The sequence below is a fragment of the Haliotis rubra genome, unplaced genomic scaffold, assembly GCF_003918875.1.
Source record: "Haliotis rubra isolate DU_JTF1 unplaced genomic scaffold, ASM391887v1 Scf300, whole genome shotgun sequence".
Lineage (NCBI taxonomy): Eukaryota > Metazoa > Mollusca > Gastropoda > Lepetellida > Haliotidae > Haliotis > Haliotis rubra.
Genome location: NW_025766970.1, coordinates 626383 through 644405, shown reverse-complemented (window position 1 = coordinate 644405; position 18023 = coordinate 626383). Strand labels below are relative to the sequence as shown.

At 37.8% G+C, this 18023-nt stretch overlaps 1 protein-coding gene across 1 annotated transcript; it reads right to left on the bottom strand.

Moving 5' to 3' along the window:
- Positions 1 to 2719: 2719 nt before the first annotated feature.
- LOC124282671 (24-hydroxycholesterol 7-alpha-hydroxylase-like) lies at positions 2720 to 18017 on the bottom strand. Its single transcript, XM_046718695.1, has 13 exons — positions 17787 to 18017; positions 13197 to 13332; positions 12567 to 12710; positions 11903 to 11997; positions 9413 to 9498; positions 8629 to 8725; positions 7658 to 7753; positions 7077 to 7173; positions 6380 to 6495; positions 5678 to 5773; positions 4629 to 4717; positions 3758 to 3845; positions 2720 to 2965 (listed from the first exon to the last, which is right to left on the bottom strand). The coding sequence occupies exons 1-13, from the start codon at positions 17985 to 17987 to the stop codon at positions 2894 to 2896; spliced, it is 1413 nt and encodes a 470-aa protein (XP_046574651.1). The 5' UTR covers positions 17988 to 18017; the 3' UTR covers positions 2720 to 2893.
- Positions 18018 to 18023: the final 6 nt, after the last annotated feature.

Sequence of the window (18023 nt, the reverse complement as noted above, 5' to 3'; positions counted from 1 at the left end):
GGACCTTGGTCTTCCTTGGTCTCCTAGGTCTTTGGATGGGCCTGTACTTCACTGATATCCCTGTGGTAAATATTCAAGTTATAAGGATGTTGCGACAGGACACGCCTATTGGCCATCAAGTATACGTCTTGCAAATGACAATGTTTTTGTTTTGTCCACTTTTAAACCAGTTCAGGAAACTGTAGTGGACAAACTGCGACAATCTAATATATACCCCAATGTACTTGGTGCCTTCGCAGCTCGTGAACATGCAACTGTAGCTTTTGAGTAATTGTGTGAACCACATGACTTACATGTATGACTTACATATCGCCTGGTTGGACCAAACTGTTACTGCCCTTGGATTAAGGCTGTGCTTAATTAATTATCAAGTGTACATTTGAATTTAATAATCGATTAAAAGGTCAACTGCATAAAGTATCATTCACCATACCCCCATTTCCTTAACTCAAGTTGTCAACACCATTCACCATACCCCCATCTCCTTAACTACAGTTGTCAACACCATTCACCATACTCCCATCTCCTTAACTACAGTTGTCAACACCATTCACCATACCCCCATCTCCTTAACTACAGTTGTCAACACCATTCACCATACCCCCATTCACCATCTCCCATCTCATTAACTACAGTTGTCAACACCATTCACCATACCCCCATCTCCTTAACTACAGTTGTCAACACCATTCATTCACCATACCCCCATTCACCATACTCCCATCTCCTTACTACAGTTGTCAACACCATTCACCATACCCCATCTCTACTTAACTACATACTTGTCAACACCATTCACCATACTCCCATCTCCTTAACTACAGTTGTCAACACCATTCACCATAACCCCCATCTCCATAACTTGTCAATAGTTGTCAACACCATTCACCATACCCCCATCTCCTTAACTACAGTTGTCAACACCATTCACCATACCCCCATCTCCTTAACTACAGTTGTCAACACCATTCACCATACTCCCATCTCCTTAACTACAGTTGTCAACACCATTCACCATACCCCATCTCCTTAACTACAGTTGTCAACACCATTCACCATACCCCCATCTCCTTAACTACAGTTGTCAACACCATTCACCATACCCCATCTCCTTAACTACAGTTGTCAACACCATTCACCATACCCCCATCTCCTTAACTACAGTTGTCAACACCATTCACCATACTCCCATCTCCTTAACTACAGTTGTCAACACCATTCATCATACCCCAATCTCCTTAACTACAGTTGTCAACACCATTCACCATACTCCCATCTCCTTAACTACAGTTGTCAACACCATTCACCATACTCCCATCTCCTTAACTACAGTTGTCAACACCCATTCACCATACCCCATCTCCTTAACTACAGTTGTCAACACCATTCACCATACCCCATCTCCTTAACTACAGTTGTCAACACCATTCACCATACTCCCATCTCCTTAACTACAGTTGTCAACACCATTCACCATACTCCCATCTCCTTAACTACAGTTGTCAACACCATTCATCATACCCCCATAAAAAGAACACAAACATACTATGTCAATAGTGATTTTTTTATTATTCTTTTCATTTTCATGAAACATGATTATATTCAGACAATCAATATACCTATAAAAGGGCACCAACAATTCACTGGTCCAGAAGAAAATAACAACAAAAATGTGCCTGAATATTTAACAATGTAGATTTAAGTAAATGGTTTTTAAGATAAATTGTAAAACATAATTGTAAACTTTGCTACAAAATGTACAGATATGTCATTAAACATAAAAATGCCTGTCAAACATATCCTCTTGTCACACAATAAATAATAATAATGGCTATCTATAAGGCGCCTGTTTCCACACACTTGTGCATGCTCAAAGCCCTGACACATTATTACGCCAGATAACCAAAGCTGCCTGTGAGCCATAAGGTTAATAGTCATATGACTTATCCCCCCGGTACACATTTTTTGGAGACTGAACAGAGGCAATTTTTAACAAACTCACTTGCCTAAGGTGAGACCACATTTATCACATGCCCTTCGTTGTGGGGCAGGACTGAAGTCCTAGAAACTCTCAGGAGTCAAGCTGCCAAATGCGGTCACCCATCCAAGAACTCTCCGCGCCCGACGTTGCTTAACTTCAACAGATTTGTGACCTGGGCTCTATACACAGTACCACACACAATCACCGCATCCTTATAATCGATGTGTTATATATCGTCTGATATTTGTGGTTCCACCCATCCCTACATAACGATATTCTCAATTAATGTTCTCTCACATGCAACTACTGTCTGTCCAGATGTAGTTCTTCCAAAACATCTTTCCTTTCCATGATTTGGCTTGACTTTGCCATGCGCTAATTGACATTTCTAAGTATGTTGCAGGTATTTCTGGGACTTCATTCACTTTTGTTTTCATAGTAACCATTAGCCATCAACATGACATATTCAGCTTTCATCATGTTAGATTCTTAGGACAGATCAGTAATTATTTTCCAATAAATAAACATGTCATCAACTCTGAAATTTTATAATAAAAAGTGAAAAAACCACAAACAATTTTTTTGTTTAAATGTTGGTTAAATTATTTACCCGTATAATGTATAACACACAAATCATTTGAAAACATGTCATTATGATTAAATAAGTATGAATCATGATTGCAATTGAGCACACTGGCAAAATCTTTGTATCTGAGTCCATGTTCGCAGGGAAATTTAAAGAGTATAATACAATCACAGGCACAGTAATTCACATTTCAATAACCACAAATTCGCTATCTCATTGAATGCATCATATTTCAGCAATGGTGTCCATCCAAACTCATGTTAGTCACCTTCTCCCAAACACTTCTTCAAAATCAAAACTAGCCAAAGTCAGTTGAACACGTCTAACTACCGTCGTAGACTGTACTGAAAGCAGCAAGCATTGCGAGGTTGTTGTGTGCCGACCAAATGCAGTGGACTCTGAAACAGAACAACATTACCTTCATATCAGGCATTCAAGTGATATGACGAAACTGAACAGCTTTCTTATGAACAGATAAACCATGAAATGTTGTCTGCAGGCATTGAGAGTTGGCAGTTCACTGTTTAGTATAAGCTGCTGTGGTAAGCTCTTTTAGTCTAAACAAATTAACATTTGAGGATTAAGTTTTGACAATGGCCATAATGTCTAGGAAAAGGGACACAGACAATCCTGGAGGATTCCAAAGCTGAATTCTTTTTAACAGATAAATATACTGGCCAAAATAAGTTAGGGATATTGGTATTTTTATCAGTGTCTCAATGAATAAATAGATCATTATTCATAATTTCAAAATTTACATACATCCCTAACTATTTTGGTCCAGTATATCTATGAAATTCTGATTATTTCCTTAAAGTTTTGGAATTCACTGTTTACATTTACAAACTTAAATGCTGACTGCTTTGAAGATTTTGGGGAGGGCAGCAACCAATCTTCACATTTAAAATAGATATACCCCGGTACAAAGAACAAAAATTAAAAATAAACAATGACTTAAGTAAATGCACACAGATATATCACAATTCTGCTCAATTATTCACAGGATCAAGCTCCATTTCATGCTCCATGTAAAGTGTCTCACTATTCCCCATTTTTGCAGGTAGTTTTTCGATGTGGATTTAAAATAAAATGTTTCTCATTGCTTAAAGTTTGGGTTTTAAACTAAAGTTGTAGAATTTGAAAACTGGTCCTACGGAAACGCTTCAGGGTTTTCCACAGGTTGTACTTACTGGTTCAGGTAATGAATCTATCAGCTTACAGTCAAATCTCTGAAGGAACATTGCAATGAACATGTGGATCTCCAGCAGGGCAAACCATCTGAAATACATGATGCCACATATCTGACAATGGGATGCTGTTTTCTACCCCAAACAGAGTGTCACTTGAATGTCCATTCAGATCACAAATCCCCACAATACACAACCATCTTTCACTTGAAGGATAGACGTAATCCTATGATATTGATATGATCTTTTATAAACAGAACATGGTTCAAGCACCAATACATTTATTAAATAAAGAAGTGTACATTTTGTTAGTTGGCAACTTGCATTGAGTAATGGTAAAATTTTGTTGAAAATACTTCACCAAAATGTGTTAAACATTTTTTAGTATACTCAAATTCTTATGAATTTTCCGACTGTATAAATGCATCCCTGCTGCTCCTCTGGATCCAAGTACCATTTTGGACAAGAAGTGAGTGATGCAACGTTTTGAAGGTAACCAGTTTGTTTTGGTTTGTTTATTTAAAACTGCACTCAGCAATATTCCAGCTATATGACAGTGGTCTATGAAGTCTGGACCAGACAATGCCGTGACTGACATCATGAGCATCAAACTATCCAAGTTAGATCCGATGGCATGTATCAATCAGTTAAGCGAGTCTGACCACTAGAACCCAAAAGTTGCCTCGTACGGCCACCATGGGTTGCTGGAGACCAATTGTAACCCAGTCTTCACAGGTCAGAAGGAAGTCTGTACTTTTGAGTCCAAAGAACCAGTTAATTATGGACTTTACAATATGACCATGGAAACAAGTAGATCTGTTCCAGGAGTTTTACTGTCCTGGCAGGTTTACAGGTATAACGTACAACACCTCACCTTCCAGGGCACTGGTAGCGGCCTCCTCCAAATGCTACAAACCCTGGTAAGAAGACATTCTTGTCTAAATCTGCTTTCTCCCAGCGATCCTAAAGTCAGAAAAAGGGTCTTGTATATATATCCATCATAATGCTTAGCAAAACATCAATGTATTGTGACTGTTGTTGACATATACATATATAACAGCGGCAGATCCAAGGGCAGGGGATGGGGTTTGAATCCCCTCAAATGTGAAAACCAAAAGGTGTTTGTGTAACATGCAAAACAAGAAGCAGTCCTTTTCCTGAATCCCCCAAACCTCCAACATTATACGCATCGCTTGATGCTTGCAGTACAGGAAAACACATGTCTTAGATCAGAAAGTCTTTTGCCTCCTGATACCCTAATAACTAAATCGTAACTACTTCCAGTTCAGAAAGACAAATGGCCAACACACAAATTGGGAAACAGAAAGTCCCATGCCTCAACCTACAACGTTATCGACATATCTGTTCCAGGATGCAAGTTCTATTCTTTCACTACATGAGTGAGCAACATTGTTATTTGTTATTAGAACCAAGACACTGATATACGTGTTTGGTGACTGCCAAAACATTTGCTTAACACATGTAATCTAACAAACCATTTGGTTGGTTGGTCTGTTGCTTAACACCGCACTCACCAATATTCCGGCTATATGGCAGCGGTCTGTAAATAATCGAGTCTGGACCACACAATCCAGTGATCAACAGCATGAGCATCGATCTAAGCAAATGGGATACAATGACATGTGTCAACCAAGTCAGCGAGCCAATCCCGTTAGTCGCATCTACGACAAGTATGGGTTGTGGAAGACCAATTCTAACCCGGATCTTCACGGGGTAACAAACCAACCACACTTGACATGGTACCTGGTGAGAAGCACTTCAGCAAGTGTTACACTGATTGTTGGGAGCATGTGATGTGTGTCACTGTTTCCGACCATGTTCAGTGAACTTGACATAACAATTTCCAGCATGACAATAACAATTCAATAAAGTCTCACACCAACTGTTTATGGGAAGTCATACCGGGCGAAACTGTTCGGGCTGAGGGAAGTATCTGGGGTTGCGATGAGCCCAGTAGGGTGACAGCATCAGCATATCCCCGGCCGGTACAGTCATCTCCTGAACACAACACACAGATATATATATATACACACACTAATGACACATTCACTATCTCCACCATGCTAGAATACATATCATCTGTCTGGAATTCCAGGAACCAGTGTCATGAGCTAATATTGATCTAATCAAATTTATAAATAAACATAGCCTCATAGCCCATAGGTTTGAGAGGAGGAACAAGATACCATGGATGTGTAAGGTCAAAGGATTCAGCAGGATAGAAACAGAAACTACAGCCAAAAACATCACATACAATGGGTGGTTATTTCTGAATGATCTATGATGTATATTATACATTATGTTCCAAGCTTCCAGACTGAATATGACCCTAATATGGGATCTGATCATGTTTATACATTATGTTCCAAGCTTCCAGACTGCATATGACCCTAATATGGGATCTGATCATGTTTATACATTATGTTCCAAGCTTCCAGACTGCATATGACCCTAATATGGGATCTGATCATGTTTATACATTATGTTCCAAGCTTCCAGACTGCATATGACTTTGAATTTGAAAAAACACAGCTAAGATTTTATTATAGCATTTCTAAAATCCTTATTTGAAACATTGAGTAGTTCCATTTTACAAATATCAACCTTGACAGTGAAGGACTTGACCACTCTCCTCGTGATGATCCCTGGTGACCGCAGTCGGATAGCCTCCAGCATGCAGCACTTGAGGTAGGGCATCTGTCGCAGGTCTGACTCACTCACTACAACATAAATCAGTATACTTCAGGTAGGGCATCTGTGGCAGGTCTGACTCACTCACTACAACATAAATCAGTATACTTCAGGTAGGGCATCTGTGGCAGGTCTGACTCACTCACTTAAGAGTCACTATTATAGCCAGTCAATAGTCAAGTCAGGTTATAAATACCCCTTGAGATCCACACTATACAATTACACACAGTGAGTCACAGAGTCATACTTCTAATCCATCATTTTTTACAACACACATTGGACACAGGGGACCTGTTCTTCCCCTAAATCCCTGCAACAGTACCTCTGTGTATTTCTACCCCATTGATCAACATGAGCAATACATATTAAAGAGAGAATTCCATTTCAAGAGACGATTTCATGTTTTGAAGAAAATGACTGATAATAATAAATATCTTTGAAACCATAACAAAAACTCGCCCAATGTTAGTAGTCTCTTAAGAACCAGCAGAAATATTCCCTTCAAAACCAATATACTATCATGCCCTTGCATTATGTGAGGAGTCAAGGTGCCAGGCCATTAATGGTTACGTAAAACAACACTGTCATGAACATAGATGAAGAAACTGACCGCTAGATTTTGCCTTAAGGACACTGTCCACTTGCTGTTTGGCTTTGTTTAGGACATCCTTGTTCTGCATCATGAAAGCCAGCGTCCAGTAGGCTATCTAAGGGGAAAACAAAACATGCACTGAAGAAAAAACACATTATGTGTTTCTATATCTGTGGCTTTATTTCACTGAACTATGACTAAAAACAATCACTTGCCTGATAACGCTGGTTTATGTTGTAGAACCTATGTCAAAACGTCGCTTTCACAGAATAAAGTTGTATATTCATAAAATTATAATCATTCTTCTAATGCATCCTTTGTTTTGATTGGGCAGTGATTGTTTGCTAGTGTTCTGCTGAGGAGACCTTCTACGGATGTGTCGTCTGATGTTCATGAAGAGATATACTGTGTCAGAGTTAAAGGGCGGATGTTCTTGACAAAGACAGTTTCATCCATGGCCCGAATAGACTGGCAGGCACTTGGGGTGAGGTAAAAACTATGGGGAGTGTCGTTGTTTTTTGTGTCTTCATAGATAAATAACTGGTCAACCCACATCAGCACTGTTTAACAGGCAGACGAACACTACTACTTGGACATACCGGGATGGCATTAGCTAGCGAAGCCCACAGAAACAGCAGGCTGTAGTTGGCCATACAGTCCTGGTCTGCTATACCACAAACAATCTGCAGAAGAGTCTGGAAAACAAATTGCATCCACTTCAAGTTCATGTGCCAGTATTAAGGATATACAATGTATCTACTACACACGACCCAAAAGGATTACACAGTTATTTATTTATCTTTGTAAGATGCTATACTGTAAATCATGCAATAAATAGGTCACCAAATTTATGCAAGTGTCGCCCCTGGCCTTAACTGCATCATTAAATTAATGGGAGTATTCCTGTCTTAGAGCTACACAAACTCCTCAGCTAACAAGAACACCATCGATGTTTACTGAGGGGTGATAGCAGTTCAATTGAATTATATCCTTTGCTATCATCAGAAACCTAACTTCAAATGTTTGACGAAAAAAGCACGAAGCAGGCAATTCAAATAGTGCAAATTCAAATGAGAAAGGATGCGTCACCAACATAGATTGCACAGATTACAATGTGCAGTTACCGCAATCCTGGGATCCTAATGGGTCAGCATTATGTTTCACAATAACTGCTCTGGCAATATTTGACATGAACACCACATAGTGTTGTAAAGATGCCATAAAAATAATACCTTCTGGTAGATATTATGAGCTGAACATCTATATTTTACAAATCAAAGGCAGAGTAGTCAGACACTTTTAAACTGATTTTCTTTTAAACTCTGGTGTCCTATATCTGTTATGTTTGAGATTTTACTTTCTTGGTATAGTGTATTCATAACTCAGGTATCATTAGATCTGTAGAACACTTTCATGTCACAACATCACGTCATTTAATCAAATGTGTTTTATTAACAGCTAACCTGAGCCTTGACATGACAAATAAAAAATGCTGAAGCGCAAATTTGATATTTCCTTTTCAATCTAGGCTGATTTACACAAGTTTCTTTCAGGATTTTCACCAACCTACTTCTTTCTTTGCTGGACTGTTGTTTTCATGCATCTGAATCTTGCTGACAACTGACCGGAAGATGTTTAGTAGAAACTGCTTGGACGTTGACCACTCCCTGTAAACAACAACATAGCTGACTTCACTCCAGAATCTGGGTGTTTCTGTACAGCTCCGTATTGTGATGTTTATCAATCTGATTCATTTCATTAAGTCCTAGAAACAGAACTAAGGTAAAGTTTTTAATTTCTGTTGTATATTCTTTTGTAGCTAAAGCATATTCGAAAGGCTAACTAAAGTAGGCATTCAGCCACAGGAACTAACTGCTATTTATTGATGCATATTTGACTTACTTGCTTATCTATATTGATTGTCAAATAGGTGGAATATTGCTGAGTGCAACAGTAAACTACCAACAAATCTACTCTACAATCCCATAGATGGCAAGTATATTTGGTAATTATATGCATATGAATATTTCGATGCTGTGTTTTGGTACAATGTTGCGAGATATGTCTGTCAGACAGCCCTACACCAGGGAAACAATGCTCCACAATCTGAGCTCCTACATTTGCATTAAGGTGTGTAATGAGACATTACCGATATGTACTTAGACATATCATATTAAAGCTGATATAATCCACTTCATAAAATTTGAGCAAGCAGATAAATAAATACAAGCTAGACCTTGAATTGAGCTTGCTTGGACTGCCAAATGACCTGAGCCGAGAGCCCCTTTAACACTCCACCCATTCTTGCTGATGTTCTCTGTCCACTAAACCAGCAGTACCGAATGTGTACTCACCTGAGCAATACACCGGGCAATTTGGCTCCATACTCAAACTGATCATCAAAGGTAATAAAGTGCTTTGTAAATAAGTCAAACTCCTCCTGAAAAAACAAACACATTTCAAAAGCTTTAAATTTTTTCACTTAAAGCTTTCATTTGTTCAGGAATTCACATGTCATCAAAATTTGTCTGTTTCTCTCTATATATATACATAAATAATGTCCTGGACTCCCAAAAAGCTGATAAAGCATAAAACTAAAAAGAAATCATGCATTGTCCCAGTCTGCAGCAAGTGCTAACCATGAAACTAGTATATTTTCTTTCTGTCAAATGAGTTAATCCTTTTTTCATTTGTTTGTGAAGAGTTATCCCCTTTGTTTACTTGCTAGCAGACGACATTTTCAGTGATCCTCAGTATGGATGATTTAGAGAAGAGGAAGTTGATTTTAGAGTATTATAACAAGGACATCAGATCAGCTAAAGTGATTTCAAGTAGAACAGGCATCCCTTTGTCCACTGTTTATCGTGTTTTGAAAAATATTGCAAATGGATATGGCATTGAGCACCAGGGAGGCGCAGGTAGGCCCAGAAAATTGACTGTCGGTGACAGGAGGCAGCTTGGTATTCTTGGTAAACAAACAAAGGCGTTTAGAAAACTTAAGGTTGGATATGATTGATAGGGGAACTGTGGCTGTCTGTAAGGAGACAATTAGAACTGAGCTGCATGCAATGGGTTGGCAGAAAAGTAGAGGAATTCAATCACCGATCATGAAACCTGAACAAAAGGAGCGAAGGTTGAACTGGTGCTTACAGCATAGAAATTTTAACTGGGACAATGTGATTTTCTCAGATGAAGTTCTGTGTGGCTGTTTCCTAATGCACTGAAATTCTGGACCAAACAAACTGAAAAACCTTTGTATCAGCCCTAAAGTACAGTCCAAAATTTAACGTGTGGGGTGGCATATCTGTGTTAGGGGCAACGCCCCTCTGTGTATTTGAAGGGAATATGAACAGTGAGCGGTACACAGATATTCTCGAGGGACATTTACTTCCATCTGCTCACGTGTTCTATGGAAATTTTTGGATTTTCCAGCAGGACAACGACCCAAAACATCGTTCAAAGCATTCACAGGCCTGGTTTCAGACCCAAAATATGACATTATTAGATTGGCCAAGCTATAGCCCTGACCTAAATCCAATAGAAAATGTTTGGGGACTTATGAAGGAAAGTGTCAATAAGAAAAATCTGACAAATATTGCTGAAATGAAAGAAGAGGTGGTCGATATTGGGACAGCATGGACCACGACTTACTAACTTCTTTGATCAGTAGTATGCCCCGCCACATTGAAGCCTGCATTGCTGCCCATGGTGACTTGACAAAATACTAACTGTTCACCTGTCTTTGAATCTGGAGTTATGTTCTGCTAATATTCACATTTAATACGTGAGTAATGAGTGAAAAAAATATTTAAAATTACAATCTTTAAATTCTCAATAATTTCTGGTTGTACTGTATATTCTGGCCCAGTCTGCAGCCAGGGATCTATGACAGGGATCACACATGGGAAGCTGACCAAATCCAAGGATGTTTACATCAAACAGAACAATTTCTGTTTCAACTAATGCATGTGTTGATACATGGTAAATGTTGATACTTGTATATTGATGTACACCTGATGATTAATTCACCTTCCTGGTACAGAAACACTCTCTTGGTGAAATAAGTAGGACAGTCCTCAAACCTTCTCAAAACCAGTATCAATTCTGAACAAGTAACCTTGGTAACAACAAAATGTGGTAAGTCATCTATTCCACTCCTGAATACTTAATACTTAGTACGGAATAGATATATGGATGAACAACTTCCTTGCTGTAATATGAGTTACTTTTCCGTGTAGGTTCTAGTAACATTATCAAGCAGTGTGAGTGAGTTTAGTTTTACGCCGCACTCAGCAATATTCCAGCTATATGGCGGCGGTCTGTAAACAACTGAGTCTGAACCAGACAATCCTGTGATTAACAGCATGAGCATTGATCTACGCAATTGGGATATGATGACATATGTCAACTAAGTCAGCGAGCCTGACCACTCGATCCCGTTTGTCACCTCTTACGACAAGCATGGGTTACTGAAGACCAATTCTAACCCAGATCTGTACGAGTGCATTATCACGCTGGATGTACAGAGTGTGGAACGTGAGGCATATACATGTATACACAAATATGACGAAGTGTTTTTCCAGTTGATTGGATGAGGGTTCCAGCAGAGTGGAGCAGAGTGGAGAGACCATTACACACTGGATAAGAGCAGGCTTATATCACTAACAGGTGAAGCCTGTTCTTAACACTGAACCATTCATGATAACATGAGATACAGGACAAGATAAAACAAAGCCATTTTGAAAGAAGTATGATTATTGTCTCATAAATACATATATGCCTTTGATATCTTTGTCTGAAAAGTACATTTGGTTCCAAGTTTATATTTGGTACAGACAACCCACCTTCTCAGCTATAGGTAACACATCCTGTCCAAACAGGTTCTTGATGACAGCAGGGTACATTGCTGACCTCACGACCTCCATCAGGTCATCACGACCTGAAGAATCAATGATGGCGTCAGGAAATGAAATATTAGCCTCGATCTCCTGTCATGTCAAGTTAGTGAACTTAAAGAACATCATCTTACTTTAAATTCAGATACAGTTATACAAGAGTTGAAAATATACATGAGTGGAATATGTAGATTACCAGCTATATGGCGGGAGTCTGTAAATAATCAAGTCTGGATCGGACAATCCAGTGATCAATTTCATGAGCATTGATCTACACAACTGGGATACAATGACATGTGTCAATCGAGTCCACAAGCCTGACCACGCAATCGTATTAGTCGCCATTTGTAGCAAACCCAAGGAAACACATGGCTGTTCTTCCAAGAACAAAATGGTGCAATTGGATGAATTTGATGAATTCATAAACTTCATGAAAAGATTGTTTTTGTAACCTGACAGGCATGATGAGGATATAGCCAATCACAAGTCTCGGTATTGCAGCATCACACATTGGACATCATCATGCTCTATACACTTCCATAGGTAACCAAAAAAAACTAAACTAAAAGATATATTTTTAGAAATAAGTAATAGTATTAGCCTTAATATTTACCTCCTGCAAGCTTTTCGAGATTTTCTCTGAAGTTCTGACACAAGTCATCCGAAAACAAAGCTAGTTGTGAGGCAGCTAGTTTTCCTTTTACTGCATCGTGGATCTTCGTATGATATTTGAAGAAGGAACTCTTTGGCATTGAAGCTGAAACATCATTGAAAACTGAAGAAATATCTTGTTAATTTCATCTAATCTCAAACATTTTTATCAACATGATCAATAATAACAAACGTATAGAAATATTGCTATATGATAAAACATATGTTTCAAGTTACAATCGTCATGATATAGCTGAGATATTGCCGATGTGACGTTAAATATTAACTCACTCATTCAAGTTACAAAATAACACATGAGATGAAAGTTCACCTTAAAATGACATAATTGGAATAAATGTGATGCAGTCAATACAATTTTCTAATACAATAAACTATGATTACAAGGAACAAGGAAAGTTCTTAATTTCAACTTGACAGATTTAATCAAAACAAATGTAACAATAATTTTTAAAAAGCGAGTCCATTCTGGACAGTTTCAGTGTGGTCTATCAAACAAAAAAAATGTACTGAAAGGTTCTACACAAAACATCATTCTCTAAAATCACCATAATTGTAATCACAGTGTCCATACCAACACGATTGGTTGGGTCTTGAACAGCTTTCTGAAAATCTACATTTGGAGAGGTGAAGAACTTGTCAAAATCTTCAGCCTCCATCAGAAAAGTATATCTTTCTCCAGCAACACATAATGTAAAGACTGGACCAAACTGTAACATAGAGATATTACACTTTATAATGGTGCCAAACAAAAGTACCGAAGCAACATGATTTTTCTATCTCCTCACATATTCAGTTGATCATGTTTGTGAAAAAAACAATTCTGGCACATTTTCGGGATCAGTTTACAAAACAAAAGATCACTCATGATTGATCTGATTGTTTTCATAATAAAATCAGTCAAACATATTGTTCCACTATTTCAAAGGGATATTAAATCAATCACTCTGAAGCACTGTTTGCAAACAATAACCCCTTCTCAACTTTGCTAGTCTTATTCAATGAGGATGTTTCTGCTCCAGAAGCTGGACTCTTAGCATGGTTGGAATTTCTCTGTAAACAAGGGCACTTATTCTGAAATAAAAACAGACAGTCCCAATGCTTTTGGGTGTGCTTTATACAATGTCTTGCATAATTATATAGATATACTGCTACAACTGCAAAAGTGACTGAAAAGGTTACTCTTTGATGTCAGCATGATGTCAGGATATGTTCTTGGTGAAAGTTCAACATTTCATGAGGTAAGTTTATCTAAATGAAATGAAACAGAAGGAAATAAATGAACATGATGAATGGGCTGTGTAAGATGTGATGATGTCACAGATGTACTAGGCTGACTGTAAGGAACTCTGGGAAGGAAGGTGATTGGTTTCACATGACCAAGGCAAGGCTGCACTGAGTTTATTGAATCACAGGTGTGCAAAGTTATATTTGGGATTACCCTTAGCCAGTATGACTAGCTATATGTTTTGTAGTCTCCAACTTGTGGTTACCACACGCTGAAGTAGAGACCTTTTCTCGGAACATCATGTTGTGAGTGTTTCTGGTCGGTTGCGACTAAACTGACACTTTCTTATGTTAGTTTTTGTTGTGTAATTCAGCAATATACCAGCTATATGGCGGGAGTCTGTAAATAATAAAGTCTGGATCAGACAATCCAGTGATCAATATCATGAGCATTGATCTACACAACTGGGATACAATGACATGTGTCAGTCAAGTCCACAAGCCTGACCACCCAATCCTATTAGTCACCATTATAACAAGCATGGATTGCTGAAGACCAATTCTAACTTGGATCTCTGCAGGTTGGCCCTTTCTTAGTAACATAAGCATTAATACAATATGTGCAAACCACTGTTGAATCAAAAGCTCTCAAAATGTTTGAACTTGTGAATAGTGCTTTGAATAAGATACTAATGATTACTAAAAAGGCATATTCATTATTGACTCAAAAGTGCCTTAAACTTGCCAGAATATGTGAAACTAACATGAACAAATGAATATGAACATATATCAATCTATGTATATAAATGTGTACGGGTCTGCCAGATTTCTGTACGGATCATCTCAATTTGTGAGCAGGCAATCCAAATTTGTATATGAGTCAGCAAAATGAAGGACAAATGCTTCAAATCAGGTACAAGCTAGGAGTACAGAGCATCAAGTTTTCGCATGATGAATTACATATCATAGAATTGTATATATCCATTGAGGTTTCTGCTGTAGTAAACAATGGTAAATTGCAAGCAACTAGTTCATGCAATGACGTAGCTGATGATGTCATCACTGCCTGCTTGAACCCTGCCCTGATTATATTTATAACAAACACTATTTTGTTGTTTCCCCCATTTATTCACTAGATACAGATACTAGAGATGGTTCCCCAATATGAGAACTATAGTATCACTGGAAAGGCATTACACATATATGAAGTAGGTGAAGAGTATTCCAACACACATGGCGGCGAACTCACAGCCATGAAAAATGCTAACCCTGGTGTTCGTGCCCACACTGAGCTCTTCATGATCATATTGTAAATGTATGTAGTAAGGGACATAATTTATGGTTGGGGGAGGTGATGATGACTTTTATGGAGAGCATATACTATGTGAATGACCCATCCTTAATTTATGTACAAAGTATGTGACACCCACCTGCATGTCATGTACAAAATCAATGACCCTCCTTCTCCTAGTTTATGTATCAACTAATCAAATGAGTTTTGACATCAAACACCAAGACAAAAATTCCTCACATGAAGGTTTTCGTATCGAGCCAATACGATATATATACTAGGCGTCATTAATAAAGGGTAAAATGATACATAGCACATGTAAAGAAAAGTTTCTCAGAAAAAATAGAACTAAGAGTGTCACCATAATGTTTAATGTTTGACAAACAAGACACATCGTGACATACAGACAAAAAGTTCAAAGAGCACTAGCAAACATCAGTTGTACAGAGCCACCTCCCAAAATGAAAATGACAAACACTCGGTCATTCAATATCTTGTGTACCCAAGACACAGGTGCACCTTGTTCTCATGCTCCTTATTAAGTTCATAAAGAAAGCTGGTGGAATTGTATTCTATTCCTCTAGTAGAGCTCTGCGGAGTCCTGGGAGATCCACTGGTGCTGGATGGCGTGTGTACATAGCCTGACATCTTTCAGCAAGTGTAAAAAATGTCTCATTTTATGCTGCAATTTCAAACAGGTACCTGAACAATGAAGCATCAATGCATGTGTATTGTCCTCCACTTTCCATGAAAGAGCGACTTTCACATTCAAAGCATTGACATTAAGTGGCAGGTGGATTTCCATATTGACAATTTAAATAAAAAAATATGCCATTTGTAACAGAATGTATGTTAACAACTATGTTATATATTGTATAAGCTATTTCAGTTTTCATTTTATAATCATACAATACCATCCGTTAGGAAAACGTCTGAAATAATCCCGGTTCCCAAGAAAAGTAACCCTAAATCTTCAGAATTGAATGACTTTCGGCCAAATGCCCTCACATTAGTTGTTATAAAATGTTTTGAACGGATTGTTCTGTCACATCTCATACGAGATGTCACACTTGCGTTAAATCCTTTTCAGTTCGCATACAGAGCCAGACGAGGTGTGGAGGATGCAAAATTGTCTTTGTTAAATACTATATATAAACATTTGGATGTTGTTAAATCATAGGTACATATCCTATTTGTAGATTTCTCTTCAGCATTCAGTACTATTCAACTACATATTTTATTGCAGAAGCTCATGTCCATGAATATCATCAGTAACATATTGCTGTGGGTTGAACAGTTTCTGACTGACAGGTTGCAATTTGTCAGGGTGAATTCATCTACATCATCTACTATAAAGACAAATATCGGTGCACTGCAGGGCTGTGTTCTAACACCTGTATTATTTATCTTGTACACCAATGCAGCCCCAGTTGGGCTCATACAGAATGAGGATGAACAGCATCATCATGATCATAGAGATGATATAAGTGACTTTGTATCATAGTGTGAACATAATTATCTTCAAGTGAATATGAAGAATACTAAGGAACTTATTATTGACTTCAGAACTAACAAGAACACCAAGTTGCCAGTTATAATTTACAATGAACCTGTTGAAACTGTTTATGAATACAAGTATCTTGGTACATATATTGATAACAAACTGAATTTTAATGTAAACACAGATGCTATATTCAATAAGTGTCAACAAAGGTTACACTTCTTGAGCAAATTGAGATCTTTCAATGTTAATCAATCAATTATGTGTCTTTTCTATCAGTGCTTTATACGAGCGTTCTGGCATTTTCTGTACAATGCTGGTATGGAACCTTGTCCCTTAAAAACAGAAACTGTCTCACCAGAATAGGTTTATTAGCCAGTAAAATTGCAGGTGTATCTCTTGCTAACCTAAATGAAATATATGAAGAAAGAGTTCTCAAGTCAGGCCGTAAGATTATATCTGATCCAGATCATCCCATTCACTATGAGTATAAATTACTGCCTTCTGGGTGCTGTTATAATTTAACCCGTTTTAAATCCAAATGGTGCCATGAAATCCTTTGTTCCCACCAGTATTAATCTTTCATTCCTAGTGTTTGTCATAGCTTGTTAGCATGTTATATGTGTGTTATTTATTGTATGAAAATAATTTCATAATTTTATCAATGTTTGAGCTCTGTACTTTACACAAGAATTCCCTCACAGGTAGATCTAATAAAGTATTGTTATTGATGTTAAAGAATTTTAACGTAATAATGACATTTCAATGGCCTGATCAATGTGTTTTTCCATACTCTTATAGGAAAGTTTGTAAAACATTCAGTTGTATATAATTCAAACAAAAATGAAGATTTTACAACTTTTAAGAAATAGTGTGGAAAGAGTTCCTTCCGTTCCCCTAACCCAAAACCTTTCTCTAAACCTAACCCTAAACCTAACTTAAATTTTGGACTTTTAGTCATTTTTGTGAGTTCTCTAGTAATTGTTCTGTTAAGTTTTGTTAATAATTTTAGTATATATTAATTTATAAATATTATTTGGGATGGGGGAACGGGAGGAACTCTTACCAATAGTGTTACCAACAGCTTGACCCTTCGTTAATGGCGCCGAGTATAGTATATAGGTACTGATATTGTTCCTGCCCACCTCTTCTTGTTTTTGAAGGATGAATGTCAAAGGAGATCTTCCAAATTCAATCGCGCATCCAAGCCACGGTATCCACCCTTGATAAACAGGAGGCTGCTTGTCATGATTCCGTCGTTTCAAACAGGTGACAAATACATACAATAGTAACAAACCTGGCACTACCACTGACACTAAAAACGAAAACACACTGAACTCGGCCATGTTGTGACCTTTGACATCTCGTAAGGTTGTTTTGAT

Bases quoted from the DNA above. Each gene is read 5' to 3' on its own strand.
- LOC124282671 (XM_046718695.1), bottom strand. From the start codon at position 17,987: ATGGCCGAGTTCAGTGTGTTTTCGTTTTTAGTGTCAGTGGTAGTGCCA. The intron at 8,726-9,412 runs GTGAGTACACAT...TGTTGTTTACAG, and splicing joins TTGCCCGGTGTATTGCTCAG to GGAGTGGTCAACGTCCAAGC. The intron at 2,966-3,757 runs GTAAGTACAACC...GTTCTGTTTCAG, and splicing joins TAGATTCATTACCTGAACCA to AGTCCACTGCATTTGGTCGG.